Source organism: Drosophila rhopaloa, unplaced genomic scaffold, assembly GCF_018152115.1.
Source record: "Drosophila rhopaloa isolate 14029-0021.01 unplaced genomic scaffold, ASM1815211v1 contig_115, whole genome shotgun sequence".
NCBI lineage: Eukaryota > Metazoa > Arthropoda > Insecta > Diptera > Drosophilidae > Drosophila > Drosophila rhopaloa.
In genome coordinates, this window is record NW_025334990.1 from 1313782 (window position 1) to 1329189 (window position 15408).

General features: G+C 36.2%; 1 protein-coding gene across 4 annotated transcripts; it reads left to right on the forward strand.

Annotated features, from left to right (window-relative positions):
• Nucleotides 1-1532: 1532 nt before the first annotated feature.
• LOC108041087 (trehalase) lies at nucleotides 1533-15388 on the forward strand. Of its 4 annotated transcripts, none has more exons than XR_006417799.1 (7): nucleotides 1533-1799; nucleotides 11461-11650; nucleotides 11716-12594; nucleotides 13178-13576; nucleotides 13921-14552; nucleotides 14919-14996; nucleotides 15070-15388. XR_006417799.1 is itself a non-coding variant. In XM_044462027.1 (7 exons), the coding sequence occupies exons 1-6, from the start codon at nucleotides 1756-1758 to the stop codon at nucleotides 14993-14995; spliced, it is 1734 nt and encodes a 577-aa protein (XP_044317962.1). In that variant the 5' UTR covers nucleotides 1533-1755; the 3' UTR covers nucleotide 14996; nucleotides 15070-15388. The 4 variants fall into 4 exon arrangements, 2 of the variants coding, with proteins under 2 accessions (XP_044317962.1, XP_016974361.2); XM_044462027.1 differs by having other exon boundaries at nucleotides 13921-14065; XR_001769104.2 differs by lacking the exon at nucleotides 1533-1799 and adding an exon at nucleotides 10569-10906.
• The last annotated feature ends 20 nt before the right edge of the window (nucleotides 15389-15408 follow it).

Genomic DNA, 15408 nt, shown 5'->3' on the forward strand with positions numbered 1-15408 from the left:
GTCACTGTCGAAGGTCGTTGGTATTTCGAGATAAAAACGTGCTGTTTAGGCGAAACTTGGCAGTCACTGTAGAGTCTCTAGACTGGCATGATTTCGGAACCGGTTTGTCTGGTAGAAAAAGGGAGGCAGACAGTTCCCCTCCCCTTCCCCTTTAATTTGCAAGGGCACCTTGAAATTGACTCAAATATACGACAAACATATCCATTAAGCGAATCTATGTTAGGTTCCTAAACATTTTGTTTTGGTCTGGCGCCGTATTTACTGTCAACACGTCATTTTTTAACTGCAGTTGCAAATTACATTTTATGGAAAGGAGGGAAGTGCGAGAAAGAGAAGTGAGAAAGGGGTAAGGAGTGGACGAAGCTCGCGGTTAGAGGAAGTGTGAGTGCAGAGAGTGGAGGCGAAAGAGGCGCGAAGAATAGAGAAAAAGTACCGGCTGACGCACGTCACACATACTAAAAAAGATCTGGTAAAATTTTCTCTCCCATACTTTTTGTTTTGCGGTGGGCTGTGCTGTGCGGCAGTGGACTTTTATCACAGCAAGAGAACTCGACAGATATTGCTCTCGCATATTTTGTTCAAGCACGTTCGCCAACAGCTGTCATTTTACACTGTCAAAAATGAATAAATTAAAAAACCATGAGAGCTTTCTGACATTGTGACTGGGAACTAAGCAGAAAATAATAACACAAAAGTATTACCATCTAGAAGTCAATTGCAATCTTACAAATGTCGACCTCATAATTATGAAAGGGAGAATAAATGGTACTTCGTTATCATAAATCCCCTGCAGTTCCGTTAATAACCTCTTAATTGATAAATCATCACCAATCGATGAATTTTCATACAAAATATTGATGAATTTAACATTGGCATGTCTTAGGAGTTAATCAGTGAAAATTCATCACAAAATTTAATCAGTAATTCATCACCTTTTTTATCAGCAATTCATCAGATATTAATCAGTAATTCGTCACATTTAAATCAGCAATTCATTACATTTTAAGCAGTAATTCATCGCATTTTAACCCAATTACTGGTTAAGAAAGGGAGGTGAATTTTTGCCGTGATGAATTTCGGAACATTCCACATTTAGATATATATTTGTGGAATAAATCAACATTATATATAATTTTGTCAAAGTATGTTTCATCTGTTTTCATTACTGCGATTATTTTTTGTTTTTTAAAACGAGTCTGAATCATTAAAAACAAAATACATCGTATTATTTACACAGTAAATTTTATATTTTCGTTAGCAGTCTTTCCAGTTCGTTGACTTTTCTTTTTTGTTTGCTAATATATGTATAAAGTTGAAGTAAAGAATGGAGAAACAGTTTGGTCACCTATTAGAATGACAGTGTATATCTTGCCGATTAATGTGTAAAATCCGGTCGTTCTCTGCTTCGTTGCTATCCAAGTTTTACGTGAGAGCAAGAGCGTAAACGTTAACCGTATCGACAGAGCGGAAAAGCGCGAAATTCGCTGAGCGAAAACTATTTAATAACCGTAAGTGGCACGGTCGCGATTAGTCTCGTGGCTCTGCTCAAAGGAAAAAGTACAAAGTGACGGCGAAAAAAAGCAAAGAGTGATCGAACCGAGTGATAAATGAAAACAAGGCATATTGAAGTGATAAACAAGTTGCAAAAATAAACAAACCATTTTAGCTAAATTAAAATCAGTGCTGTTCGCCGACGGCCTTGCGAGATACTCAAAATATATCGCGACATCAGGGAGCTACTTTCTTAGCCGCAATATGGCCAGTCCAGCGAATTCCTCCAGCAATCCGAACGGAAACAGGTGAGTTTGTTGAAATAGTTTTGACCGATTGCGACTGCACCCGTACCCGTATTGCATAAGTCTGCAGAATGTGCGCTGCGCTTGCCAACTGAGGACATCTGTTGTCTAGGTACCCGCTTTCACTTTTCTGCCCGCCAGATATCTGGCAAATGTCTCGCCAAATTGCCAAAGCCGTATATATAGCCACGTTTAGTAAACAGTTTTATTTTAGTTCACCGCTATTTTCCCATTCTGTGCCAATGCCACCGTTTTATTCGGTTCTGTTTTCTTTTATCTCTCCTCACGCACGCTTACGTTTGCAAATCTGCCGGCGAGCCAAAATGTCACTTTGTTTTATCATGACAGTATTTCTGCAATTAATATAAGCTCTTTGACTTTCAAATTTTTGTTTCTACAGGAACTCACAAGTATAAATTATCAGGAATAAAACTATCTCATGTACCACATTTTCTAAGATTAAAGATACAAAGTTATTTTGTGTTCGAAAAGAAAAATAAAGACGTTCTCTTGTTTTATATAGAATATAAATAGTAAATTCTATTGCAAAAAATAATTTTAAGCTTCCAAAGGTAACAAATAAAATTTCAAACAAAAATGTATTATTTATTTGTTACTTTGATTTTCAAATTATAATAATTTCCATTTCATATCAGCAAATCTTGTTTTAATAAAACCAATATCTTATTAAACTTCACATAATTAATAATAATAATAATAATATAATAAATATTAGAAGTACAAAACGTAACATCGTTTTGAAAAAGTGTATTCAGAGTCAATTGTTTTAAAGTGGCCTGTGAATACTCAACTTTTTTTATGCTTTTAAAGCTTACCTTATAACGCTTAACGCAGTTTTTAATTAAATACTCAAAATATTTTTCACAGTTTGTATCTAATAGCAATCAGGAATTACAATTGTTTTAATACCAGAACTTAAGAAAAGGTAATTTCCATTTTCATTTGGAGTTCCTATGAAAATATATCCTTGATTATATGTTTTTTCAATAATCATCTTAGTGTCAACATGTAATAAATAACATTTTTTTATTATTTTACACTTTAACGCATATTATAAGTGTATACAAACCACGGCTTCTCATTAGCGCTTTCGTTAATTTTTCGCTTTTGTTTTACTTTTGCTCTGTGTTCACAAGTGTCATTGATAACGAAGAGTGAAAATTTTCTATTATCGTTAGTTTTTAATAACCATATCCTAAACTAGCCAAACAACTAATTGAAGAAAAACTGTATGACTTTTCGTGTCAAAAGCGCAATTTCCATAGGCATTGCCAATGTAATTACAAGCTAAATACATCAATAAGTAGCACCAGCAGTTAAGCACGTGTGGCGACTTAAGTCACATACGACCTTGTTCCGAAGCACCTTTGGAATTTTATTGGGCGGGAACTGCAACAGGTGCCCATCACATACACTGTAAACCTTATTGGAACTTGTACTTGGGCTAGTAAAGAACACACTTGCCGGTAAAAGAATTCAAACTATTACTTTCTGTTATCAGTTCCCCGTGGTCGCCTATCAATCAGTAACAACGAGCCCCTCCTTCCGATAATGGTTAAATATTTGTCAGTTGCTTTTCGCTTCTTTGGTGCATACTTTTGGGGTATGAAAAATTATATTGCATGCTTTTGGGTTCATTACTTTTTAACATTCACTGTAAAATTCAAACAGTTGTAAAGTTGTTCTCTTAAAAATGAATTGAATAATGTATTACTAAATATAATGAACATTTATTGTGAACCGTAAATATTTATTGTTTACATTAAGAAAACGAGAAATGCAAAATGGCAAACAGGAACTGTTTAAATATCCCCTGAATTGCAAAAAAAATGTGTTTTTTAAACTTTATTGGCTTAGTCAAAAGTGAACAATCCTTTTTGAAATTGACAACTGTGTTTTGATTTATTTTAATTTAAAATTTTAACGGCGATACACCATAGTCGGCAAACGAATTACGTGTCATGCCATTATCTTTGGAAACAGCTACGATCAAAGAAGGATTAAAAGTTTTTAGCTTTACCAACTATGATGTTAAGCTGCATTTTCGTTAAAATTGACTTATGTACAAATTATTATTGTTTTTAGTCGTACATAATAATAATTATTTAATTATATAATATAATAATTAGAAAAAAAGTATATCTGTTTGACAAGTAAATTCCCGTTAATTGGGAAAAATATACAGTGATTTACTTGTGTTCACTTGCATTTTTCAGGTTCATTGAGATTATAATCTGGAAATATCTTGTCCATACCAGAGACTGTCATAAATAATGAGTGATTCTAGAAATTTTGCTTATTTATGTTCGTCAAAAAACCGCAACGTTTTAAATTATTTAAAAAAAATATTAAGTATTGTTTTTATATACAGACATAAGCGAAGCAAACTTTTAATCTATATTACCAGTTGTTGTTTGTCACGAACCCAGTTCAGATTATTATGGATACTTCGTTTTCCGTTTAGCGCTGATTTGCTATTGGTCGTAGCTTGGTGGTGTGCCCACGCCGTATACGTAATATTAAACAGGTTAATCCGTTATAATCTAGTTACAAACAGCTGTTAAGCAATATCGACTGTCACGATAGTTTACAGATCTACTGGAGAGAGCATCAGAGAATACTACGTTTAATCACATATTAATCCATTATCAGCTACTTTTCTTATCAGCACAGACAGAAACAGACAGTTTGACAAGGCATCATTTCAGAAAGATCCCCTATAGTACAGTTTTAAATTGGAACTGAGAATATTCAGTACCTGCCATGCATATCATCAAGTGTCTGTTCCGAATTTCCCACTTGCAGGGTCTCCATTGTTTCATGGAAAAATCAAATCAGTTTGCGATTAGGAGATGCACCAATCGCCGCAGGCTCAGGTGAGGCGAGTTGGGCTGGAACTGATTAAAGGCTTAGGGTGTTGAAGCACGTTTATTGTGCACACATAATACATTTAGGGGTCTCACTGAGTCACCTGATCTTGTCTAACCCAAACAGCAAACAGGTTTATCATTTCTTAAATTGCGTACTTGGACAACTAAAACAGTATATATGTATTCGAAAGAATTATTTTGTGTAGTTTAAAAATCTCAATAAGAAAAAAATTTTTGAATGTCTTTGTCTTCTTATTGGTTTTACTTTTGCGTATAAACTTTTAATTTTTAAAGGAGAATCCATTTCATTTTCAGACTGTTAGTCTTATTTTAAATTGTAATTTACTCATAGCTAAACAAAAAATAACTGAAATAGCAGTCATTAAACTTATGACTAAATAAGTTAAGTTAAATTATAATTTGAAATAAGACTACAAGTCTGATTAAAAAATAGATATTCATTATTTTAAAAAGCGTCATAAGTTTACTGACACCCAGTCACATTCATCGGAAATGTTGTCATTTTGTTTTATTTTCATTGAAAAAATTAAGTTTGTTAGAGTTTAAAAAAAAAACAAAGTGACAATATTTCCGATGGATTTGACTTATGACGCTTTTTAGCTATGAGTAACTAAGTTAAGTTTTATTTATAAATTAAAATTAAAAAAGCTTGTAAGAAAAATGTAATATCATTAAAACGACAAAGAAATTCAAATATTTCCCTTCAGCCTTATTGGAATTTTTAAAATTCGATTAATTAAACTGAGCAACATAAAAATACCCGAACTCATTTCAACGTTTTATCAACATTAATATTTTCATTTGCGTAGTTGGGGAATCCTGACTCTATTGAATCATTAAACAAGAAAGGAAAGCTAACTTCGGACGGAGCCGAAGTTGATATACCCTTGCAGAATATTCTGTAAATTATATTCTTCCAAATTATTCATATGATGCATTCTTAATACTCATAAAAAATCCCAACTTCCTAACTTTAAAAACACCAAAGTTATGGCAGTTATATGACAGCTATTGGATATAGTCGGCCAATCCTTATGAAATTTGGTAGGACGGATTGATTGGCTAAAAATAAAGATAATCCCAACCTCCTAAATTTACAAACACCAAAGTTATGGCATTTCCGATCAATCAGTTATATGGCGGCTATAGGATATAGTCGGCCGATCCTTATAAAGCCCATAGAAAATCCCAACTTCCTAACTTTAAAAACACCAAAGTTATGGCATTTTCAATCGATCAGTTATATGGCAGCTATAGGACTTATATACTGCGTGCAAAGGAAAGAAGGGTGTGTGCAAAGTTTCTATTCGAAATCTTTAAAACTGAGAGACTAGTTAGCGTAGAAACAGACAGACGGACAGACAGACGGACAAACGGACATGCTTATATCAACTCAGGACGCGATCCTGATCAAGAATATATATACTTTATAGGGTCGGAGATGTCTCCTTTACTTTTGACCAAAATTATAATACCCTCTGCAAGGGTATAAAAATATTGTGTGATTCAAAAATGAAAATTATTTCAATGCTATTTAAATTCCTATTAAAATTAATATTTTATTATTTTTATTTACCAATGGTTAAATTTCCATTCCGAAAACCATATATCAGTAAGATCGACTGGTTGTGATTCGTTCAACATTAAAAAGCCAATTTCCTGCCTATCTTCTTAGTAAATAATATTTGTCAAATCAAAAATAATTTATTATAGTTTTTGTCAACAATCATACTTTATTGATAAATCATGGGGTCTAAAATTCCACGACAATTCGTTCCATGGAGATTCTATCTTATCGCTCCATTTTTTAGATTTTAGACGAGAAAAGCTTTATAAAAGCAGGCTAAAGTATTTACGATTTCCTCGCTTTGTCAAGTAATACGAAATTTTGCCACAATATTATTTGCAATATTATTTACGACTTGCCTTATTCCTTTATACATTATTAAAATTATTATTTATTAACAATTAACTAATAAGGCAAACAGAAAACTCAGACCTAATGGATTTCCAAATAACATTTCCAGTGCTATCCGCAGCTTCCTCTTATCCAAGGGAACGCTTGGAAACTCTGTTCTGGTCAAACCTTTGCGAAAATCTTATTTAAATTTAAATCTCCAGCACTTGGCTTGAGGCAGTCGGATTGTTGCCTTCAATCGCTCAACATCGGCGAGGTGCTGTCGAGTACAGTTTTTGATTAGAACCCGAGAGTATATATAATCCAGGCATATATAGTAATCAAGTGCACAGTAGAGATAGTGAGCGAGTTATAAAAACTCGTACTCAACAAAGCGAATTGCCAATAATAAAAGTGTGTGAAATGCGAAAACAAACTGGAATTTAATTTGAAAACGCAAAAATAACATAACAATTGTAATTTAGTGAATTTAAATTGGCATGAAACTCCCAGGGCGCAGAAAAACAGAAACCGCGAGCTGAATATACAAATGCAATTAAATTATAATTTTCAATACAAATTGTTGTGGTTGCTGACATTTTCCCTGATATTTGCTGATATTTTCCCTGAGCTTAATCGCGATGCAAACGTCGAGTCGCGTTATTTTTAGTCACCGACCTGCGGTGTCAGTGATCTGTGGTCCCCGGGTACTTAACACTTAAAATGGACTGGCGGACAGACATCTTACATTGAATAAAATATCAAAACTCGACTAGTATTATTTTTTCGGGTCTCGTTTTTCCACTGCAAAATCTACCTTTTAATTTTTAAAAATAATTGCGTCTAATTAAAGCGCAAATATGAATAATACAAAATGTGCAGTTCAAAAAGCCGATCCAGTCAGACTGGAAGATGTACTTGCTGCTGTTAAGCCTGTTCAATCTAATCGATATCAATATCATTTGGCTTTTTTTTTTACTTGACGAATGTGTCTACATTTACTTGAAGCTTCTGACTGCTCAGCAAAGTAATTTCTCAGTTTCCTTGAACTTGACCAAAAACAAGTTTGGTTGTAATGAATAATGCACTACTTGATGGTTCTTTGATAAGGAGCCTTGAATGGCGCAGTACTTGAAGAGAAATTATATCACCCACCTCTCATGAGTGGATTATTTCACGATCAATTTTCTACATCAATGCAATAAACACTTCTCTTGATCAAGAATATTTATTGATTACTCCACCTCCAGTAATCTTTTAGATTAAATTCAATGCCTTGGTTCAATCGATAAACCTTTATTTTCCACTCAAGATTTCAGGCTCAAGTGTATATTGAGTTACTAGGTCAAAAAGGTTTTATTTAATTAGATCCAGATCTTTAGCTAAAAGTTGTAGTTTGATACAAAGCCTTTTTTTTTTGTTAATTGCAAACCTTTTTGCGATTCAATAACCTTTTTGAAGGTCTTTGTATCGGTATTTGAACCGTTAATCAAAGCAAATCGCACAGACTCTAAAACAAGATAATTGAGCCTGTTGCAGGCTTCTTAATGACAATTCCAGTTTTTGTATGTGTTTCTTCGTTTTCCTCTCGGGTTTAAACATGTCATACTAAACGTATCAGGTATTTGTTTGAAATTTTTGGTTCAGCCATCAAACGGACCGTGCTTTATTATACTAGCCATGTAGTAGAGCGATTAAGTTAAACGGCAATTATACAAACGCGTTGAATGCCCCACAAATGGATTAATATTGTCCTTGAATGATTTTGGCAAAGTTTTGTTTTTGAGCGGAGTTCAAAAATCGAAATCAACAGAGTTGTAAAGCGCGTTTTGGTATTGTATTCGAACAAAGACGTCACCTGAGGCACTTATCGCTTCTACCGATGACGGCAATGACGATTATAATAAAGATCTATATAAACGTTTTATAAAGTCAAGAGCATAATAACCCAATTGAATGGTGAGAGTGTGAACGACCATTCAAGATATTTAATTATTTTCCTCACGCATTTTAAATGCTGTTTAAATAATAGTTATTCCATAATTCTGAGATCATCTTTAGGGGTCTTGCTGCATTTTTATGGTTTATACGGAATTTAGTCGGAATTGTGCTATTTCAAGCTATGCGGAATCGGAAGTCAGCGTCAGGGGAATTTAAAACAAACATTGTTGATACAATAATGTTTTGAGTTTAATTGTTAACTATTTGGAAACGCTTAGCACGTAACTCAGTCAATTCGTCATCCACGGTTTTCTGAACTTTTGTTAAAAAAGACCCTCAGTTCGAACAAATATTGGTTTAGTATGTTGAGCTAGATCAGGGCGGAACAATTAAGTACATTTTTCATGAAGACCTGCAGTAAGCTAGACAATGTATAATCTAACTGCGATCGAAGAGAGAGGAGAACTTTTAAATGCTGAATCGCTTTGCTAATGAAATCATAAAATGTTAACTGCTTGTGACGTGCCAAATCAATGATTTAGTCGCACCTGCTAGTTGCTGTCGTCACAGAAGGCATAACAATGAGATTCTCGGGGAATCGTTCTCATTCTGGTTCTCACTCCCGTAAGGCTCAATTTAAATTGCACAATTGTTCCGTTTATTTGGATTTCCTTTGTTTTCCGAGCCGTAGATGATATGTGTAGCTGGTGTTATATCATCACACTGTGATGATACCCGATAAAAGTAATTCATCATACACTTGATGTTGCTTAATGTTCCATAAGATATATTGTGTAATACTTTACTTTTACCGTGTGTGTGCTTTACTGGTTTTCAATGAAAGAATAAAAATAGATAGACCGATTTATTTTTGCTTTTTATGGTATTTTAATTCAAGTCGATAACCATCTTTTGCGCCTCAAATTATTATCTCTATTACATATATGTCCATTTGTTGATCTCTTAAAAGCAATCCTTATTTAGCAAATCAGTTCAATTAAGATTCGTTAAGTCCACACTACATATAGCGACATTCATGCGAAACGGCGCAATTCCGGTCCATTATTTGGGGCCAGACACGTGTCACTAACACATAACCCTCTCTAATAATAGACTTAAACATTTATCATAAAGTGGAATTTGGTGGATATAAATAAATCGTAGGCAAATGCCATTTTTATGTCTTCCGTTTGGTAACCTTAAATCTGACCCAGTAAGATTAATTTTAGCTCTGAATAACTATGCAAATTCCTGGGGTATCAGCGTACACTAATTAAATTTCTGGATAAATGGTTACTTAAATTCCAAGAAAATTTAGCACAGTTTTTCATTCTTTATCGTAAGTGGAGCGTTGCTAATTACCATTTAAACTAGGCCTAAAATCCCCAAAATTGCTTCTTATCAGAAATACCTTGGCATTACAGTGGGACCTTCTCCAACAAAACAAGGCAAACGTATAGCTTTAAATATACGAGCTTAAATCCATCAACTGATGCGGGTGCCGGGTGAAACAACATTTAATAAGTGTTATAGTTATGAATATATAGTGAAAAATAAATATTTCAAGGCTCTGCGGCATCATAATGAATATTCATTCGCCAGTTAACTGTATGCAAATGGAATGGGTGTGCCAAAAACCCAATCTCTTGCCCTTTGCCACTGGGAAACTCTAGGCAAAATAACCAAAGAGTTCGAACAGATATGAATAGACCGATCCAGTTAGCCAGTACGAGATGAATGACGATATGTTCACGAGACTTTTAGCAAGTGAACCCGACAAATACGTTTGGGGCCACTTTGACGATTTTAAAAATAGACCGAACGCGCCCCCAAAGCACGACCGCCGATCGAACGACCCAACCGACCCCACTCCGCCCCATCGGATCGGATCCAATGACTTGGCTCCAGATCTGCCCTTGCCCCACCCGATGATCGTTCGGTTGCCGATCGCTCGTCGTCGCACTCTACGTCGTATTCGTAGATTAATTTGGTTTTATAAAAACGGAATCGAGCGAAACAGTTAGAAGTATTCTTGCGCTGACTGGCGCTGGTTGTGCTTGTGCTCAGATCGAATTTGGGGCTCGCTAGCATATCCTGTAAGCGAAAGGATATACCTCAGCAACGCAACATTTTGTATTGTCATCCCAGCAGATTGAAAAACAGATAAATTAACAGCAAATAAGTGAAAGGATTTAATTAAGTGCTATGTTAAAGTCAGCGAATATCAAATTGCTCCTTGTGAGCTGGAGTTGCCTGGCAGCTCTGTCGCAGGCAAAGTCCTATGGTTCCCCAGATCTCGACATAGACAATGACAATTCCATTGCCACTATTGAGTCGACAGTGGATCCGTTTGAAAGTTGGTAAGTTTTCCGAAGACTTCCGGACTCTGATCTTTAATTGCTGGGTCTGGAGTGTTCATGTATGCAAAGTATTGCCAAGTTTTAAGCTCGAATGCTTTCCTTTCCCAGTGCCCATAAACGTGACGTGTTGCTTATTCGTGCATTAGCTTTAGCCGTATCTGATCAAGAGAACCGATTCATCGATGCTTTAGACAGGTGTTCACTTAACCAGCACCACCTGGATACGCGGGCTGTAGTGGTTTTATATCCATTTAACTTGTGAATTATTTGCACTAATTAGTGCCGTCCGTGTGTGTACTATATGGCAACAAATGATTTTTATGCTCTAACTTACGTAAGCATCATCCGGGATTTTTCGGCTGAGCAAATATTGACAAAAAAATCATTGAAATATAAATTTAAATATTTTATAGAGTATTTCAATTTAAGAGCTATTTGTTTTAGTAATGAAGGCGTTTTATTTTCACATATGGAAAGCATTTTTAAATCCAAAATGTATTTTTTTATCAAATACAGAAATCCGAAATGTAAAATTTTATTTTCTTCTTTTCCAGTAAAATCTACTGCAATGGCACTCTACTGCACACCATCCAAATGGCTAAACCTCCACTGTTCTCGGATTCAAAAACGTTTGTGGACATGACACTTAAGTACTCGCCCGATAAGACCCTTGAGGACTTTAATGCGATGATGGAGGCCAAAAACCAACAGCCCAGCAGAGAAGACCTGAAGAATTTCATCAAAGTAAGTAGACTTTAATCGGCAGTGATTTCGCAGTTAGGAAATTAAAAATGTAAATCATTTTGCAGGAATACTTCGGTGACAAAGGCACCGAACTAGAATCTTGGGTGCCCTCGGACTGGAAAGAGAATCCCAGCTTCGTAGATCGCATTTCTGACCCAGATCTAAAGCAGTGGGGTGTGCAGCTAAATGACATTTGGAAGAAACTGGGCCGCAAAATGAAGGACGATGTGATAAAGAGCCCTCAGAACTACTCTATCATCCCAGTGCCTAATCCGGTGATTGTGCCCGGAGGTCGTTTCATCGAATTCTACTACTGGGATTCCTACTGGATCATCAGGGGACTTCTCTATAGCGAGATGTACTCCACCGCCCGCGGCATGATTGAGAACTTCCTGTCTATCGTCGAAAGGATCGGCTTCATTCCGAACGGCGGACGAGTGTACTATCATGGTCGCTCCCAGCCGCCACTTCTGACTGGGATGGTCAAGTCGTATGTGGACTTCACCAACGATGACCAGTTTGCCATTAACGCCTTGAAGCTTTTGGAGCACGAGTTCAATTTCTTCTTAAACAACCGTGCGGTGTCCGTCAACAATCACACCCTGTGCATCTACAGCGATTCGTCGGAGGGTCCGCGGCCAGAGTCCTACAGTGAAGATGTTAATACCGCCGCTTCGTTCGACTCAGACGAAAAAAAGGAGCATCTCTACACCCAGATCAAGGCGGCGGCCGAATCTGGAATGGACTTTAGCACCCGCTGGTTCATCTCTGAGGACGGAACCAACGCTGGAAATCTTAGCAACCTTAGTACCACCAGTATTGTACCCGTCGACCTGAATGCCTATATGTTCTGGAACGCCAAACTGATTGCCGAATTTTACTCAAAGGCCGGCAACATCAAGAAGGTGACCGAGTACGAGGAAAAGGCTGGGGAGTTTTTACTGGTAAGTAATGTAAAATGCCATATTTTAAAAAGTATTAGTTATTTAAAATGGTCAGACAGGATTACATTGATACAACATAATTTTTTAGTAAACTAAAGTCTCTTACTGTATTGTCCCCGAGCTCGTTGTATTCAAATGGACATACACCCGGGCATTTTAAGTTCATGGTGATCAACTAGTATCCGAATTTTATCTGTGTGGTATGCGTATTGCCAGACGATTCATGATGACAAACATAGCATAATTTTTTTTTTTTAGCATAAAATATTTTATTTAGAAGGCAGAGCTTGTCATAACCGCAATAATTTTTAAAAAGATGATGCAAACCACATATGACTCCAAATTAAAATTAAAACTTAAAAATATTTAAATACTTTTAGTGACTCTTTGCTCGTTAAAAAAATTTCAATGGTCGGAGACACATATGTATGTAAGTGTATAAGTCTCCATACATAATAATTTTATACACCATCAAAATATGTGCTTACGATCTGTGAAATAAATAATTTTACTGATAATTTTAAGGAATAACCAACTAACAATTAAAACTAATTGGAATTTTAATATATTCTTCGAATTAAAGGGCATCCAAGAAGTGCTGTGGAACGAGGAGGCCGGGTGCTGGCTGGATTATGATATAGAGAACAAAAAGTCGCGCAACTATTTTGTGCCCACCAATCTTTCACCGCTGTGGGTAAAGGCCTACAATATTTCAGATTCTGAAAATATCTCGGCTAAAATTATGGCCTACATTGAGAAGAACAAGCTGGACACATATCCTGGCGGAGTTCCCAACACGTTAGCCGCTCAAAATGAGCAGTGGGACTTCCCCAATGTGTGGGCGCCAATGCAGTACATCTTGGTCGAAGGCCTAAACAACCTGAACACTCCCGAGGCAAAGAATATGTCAATGAAGTGGGCCACCCGCTGGGTGAAGTCAAACTTTAAGGCTTATACCGACCACCTCGACATGTACGAGAAGGTAAGCATAAATGAAATCTATTTTAAATGGAAATGAATATTTTTGACTATTTTCTAACTCGTGGTAGTTATTGCTTGAAATTTATTTAATCGTTAGAATTTATTACGATTATGTTGTCAAAGACATAAGACATTGCATATTTTTCTCTATTCACGACAAATTATGCAGCTTAAAATAATATGCGCACATTTTAAAGTACTGATCAATTTTCTGGAAAATACTTAGTTTAACTGATGCCTAAGTGTTTCAGGTTGAAAGCAATAACAAAGCCCAAAAGTCGTTGTTATAATCTTTAAAAAAGATTAATTAAAAAATTTGTTTTTTCTTTGTACCTTTATTTGCAGTACGATGCCCAGGTTTTCGGAGGACATGGCACAGGAGGCGAGTACGACGTGCAAACGGGCTTCGGCTGGTCCAACGGAGTGATCATCGAGTGGCTGAGCAAGCACGGGCGCGATATTTCGACAGGCTCGGGAAGTGGCGCATCAGGTGAAAAGCTGCAATAGAATGAATCTGTAGACAGGCCAGAACGCTAGCCATCAAAAATCATCGTCAGCATCATCACAGGCTCAAAGCCAAAGCTTTAAAAAAAAAATTGTATTTAGTTATTTGTAAACGATAGGCATCCATCCAGAAGCGCTCATCAACTGCTCATCCTTAGGCTAAGAAAACGCTCTTTCTCCGCAATATCTATCCCTAAATACGCCGCTGTCTATAACCTATATCTGTACCGCGAACCATCGAAATCCCGAGACAAGCACTACGAACCACAGCACCACAGTCACAGCACCGCCAGGAATCAGGATCCGATGTCCGCCATCCATCGAGCATCTCTGTACTGTCTGTTATCCATGTATTCCACGTCCAGTCCACGTTTGCACATTCGTGTGACTTGTCCAAATTCAAGAAAGAATCAAAAAGAACATTAAATGTCTCAAAGCAGTCACAGCGTCGCGATCAATTTAAGGATTCACGAGTAAGTGTCCCGTTGGGTCATTGTATTTGGTTGATTTGTGTTTGTGAATGTCAAGGCAATGTTTAGTGTAACAACCCAGCACCAGATCCAGAAATCACAACTTATAACAGACTTATCCATGGTATTTGTCCTTCAAATATTTCTCCTAATAGACTATATACTAGCCGTACAAACCTAACCACAACCTCTATTCTGGCTTATCTAGCATGCATAAATACGAAGCTTTGAGGAAACTGACCAATTGCAATTTACTAACCCGCTTAAAATATGTATAAAATCAATTCCGATAACGCAGTTTCCTCTGCTTTAAATTTACATATTAATAATTTAATGTACTGATTTGAGTATTATTTTCTTCCAATCCAGCTTCTCGTGTGATGAGCGTTGTGGGCGTGGCAGCCGTTACCATTGTAGCTCTGATAGCAGGTCGTGTTTTATGGTGAGGTAAGGAAAATTAGTTCGAAATCCATTTCCCCAGACAGGCTAATTGCCATCTAATCTTTCTTTTTTTTCGCAGACACTCTGTGCCAAACAACCCGTAATTGCTTCCCAAGTAATGTGATTCCCCCTGTGTGTGTATAGTGTCTGTAATTGTTCAAGTTTTTCGTTGAATGCGGAGATTGCAGTATTAGATTATCATTATCTGGTAGTTGAAGTGAGAGTTGTACATACTGAATTTACATGGGCATGCCCAACATTGTTATTACGTTTTAATATTTAGCAAATACCTAAACCAATCCTAGCTCCTCGCAACCAAATGAAGACACAAATACAATTGTTAACAATAATTTACAAACTTTTTCTTAGTATTTTTAAATAAACAAAAACACTAAATATTTGTTGCATGAATTGACTT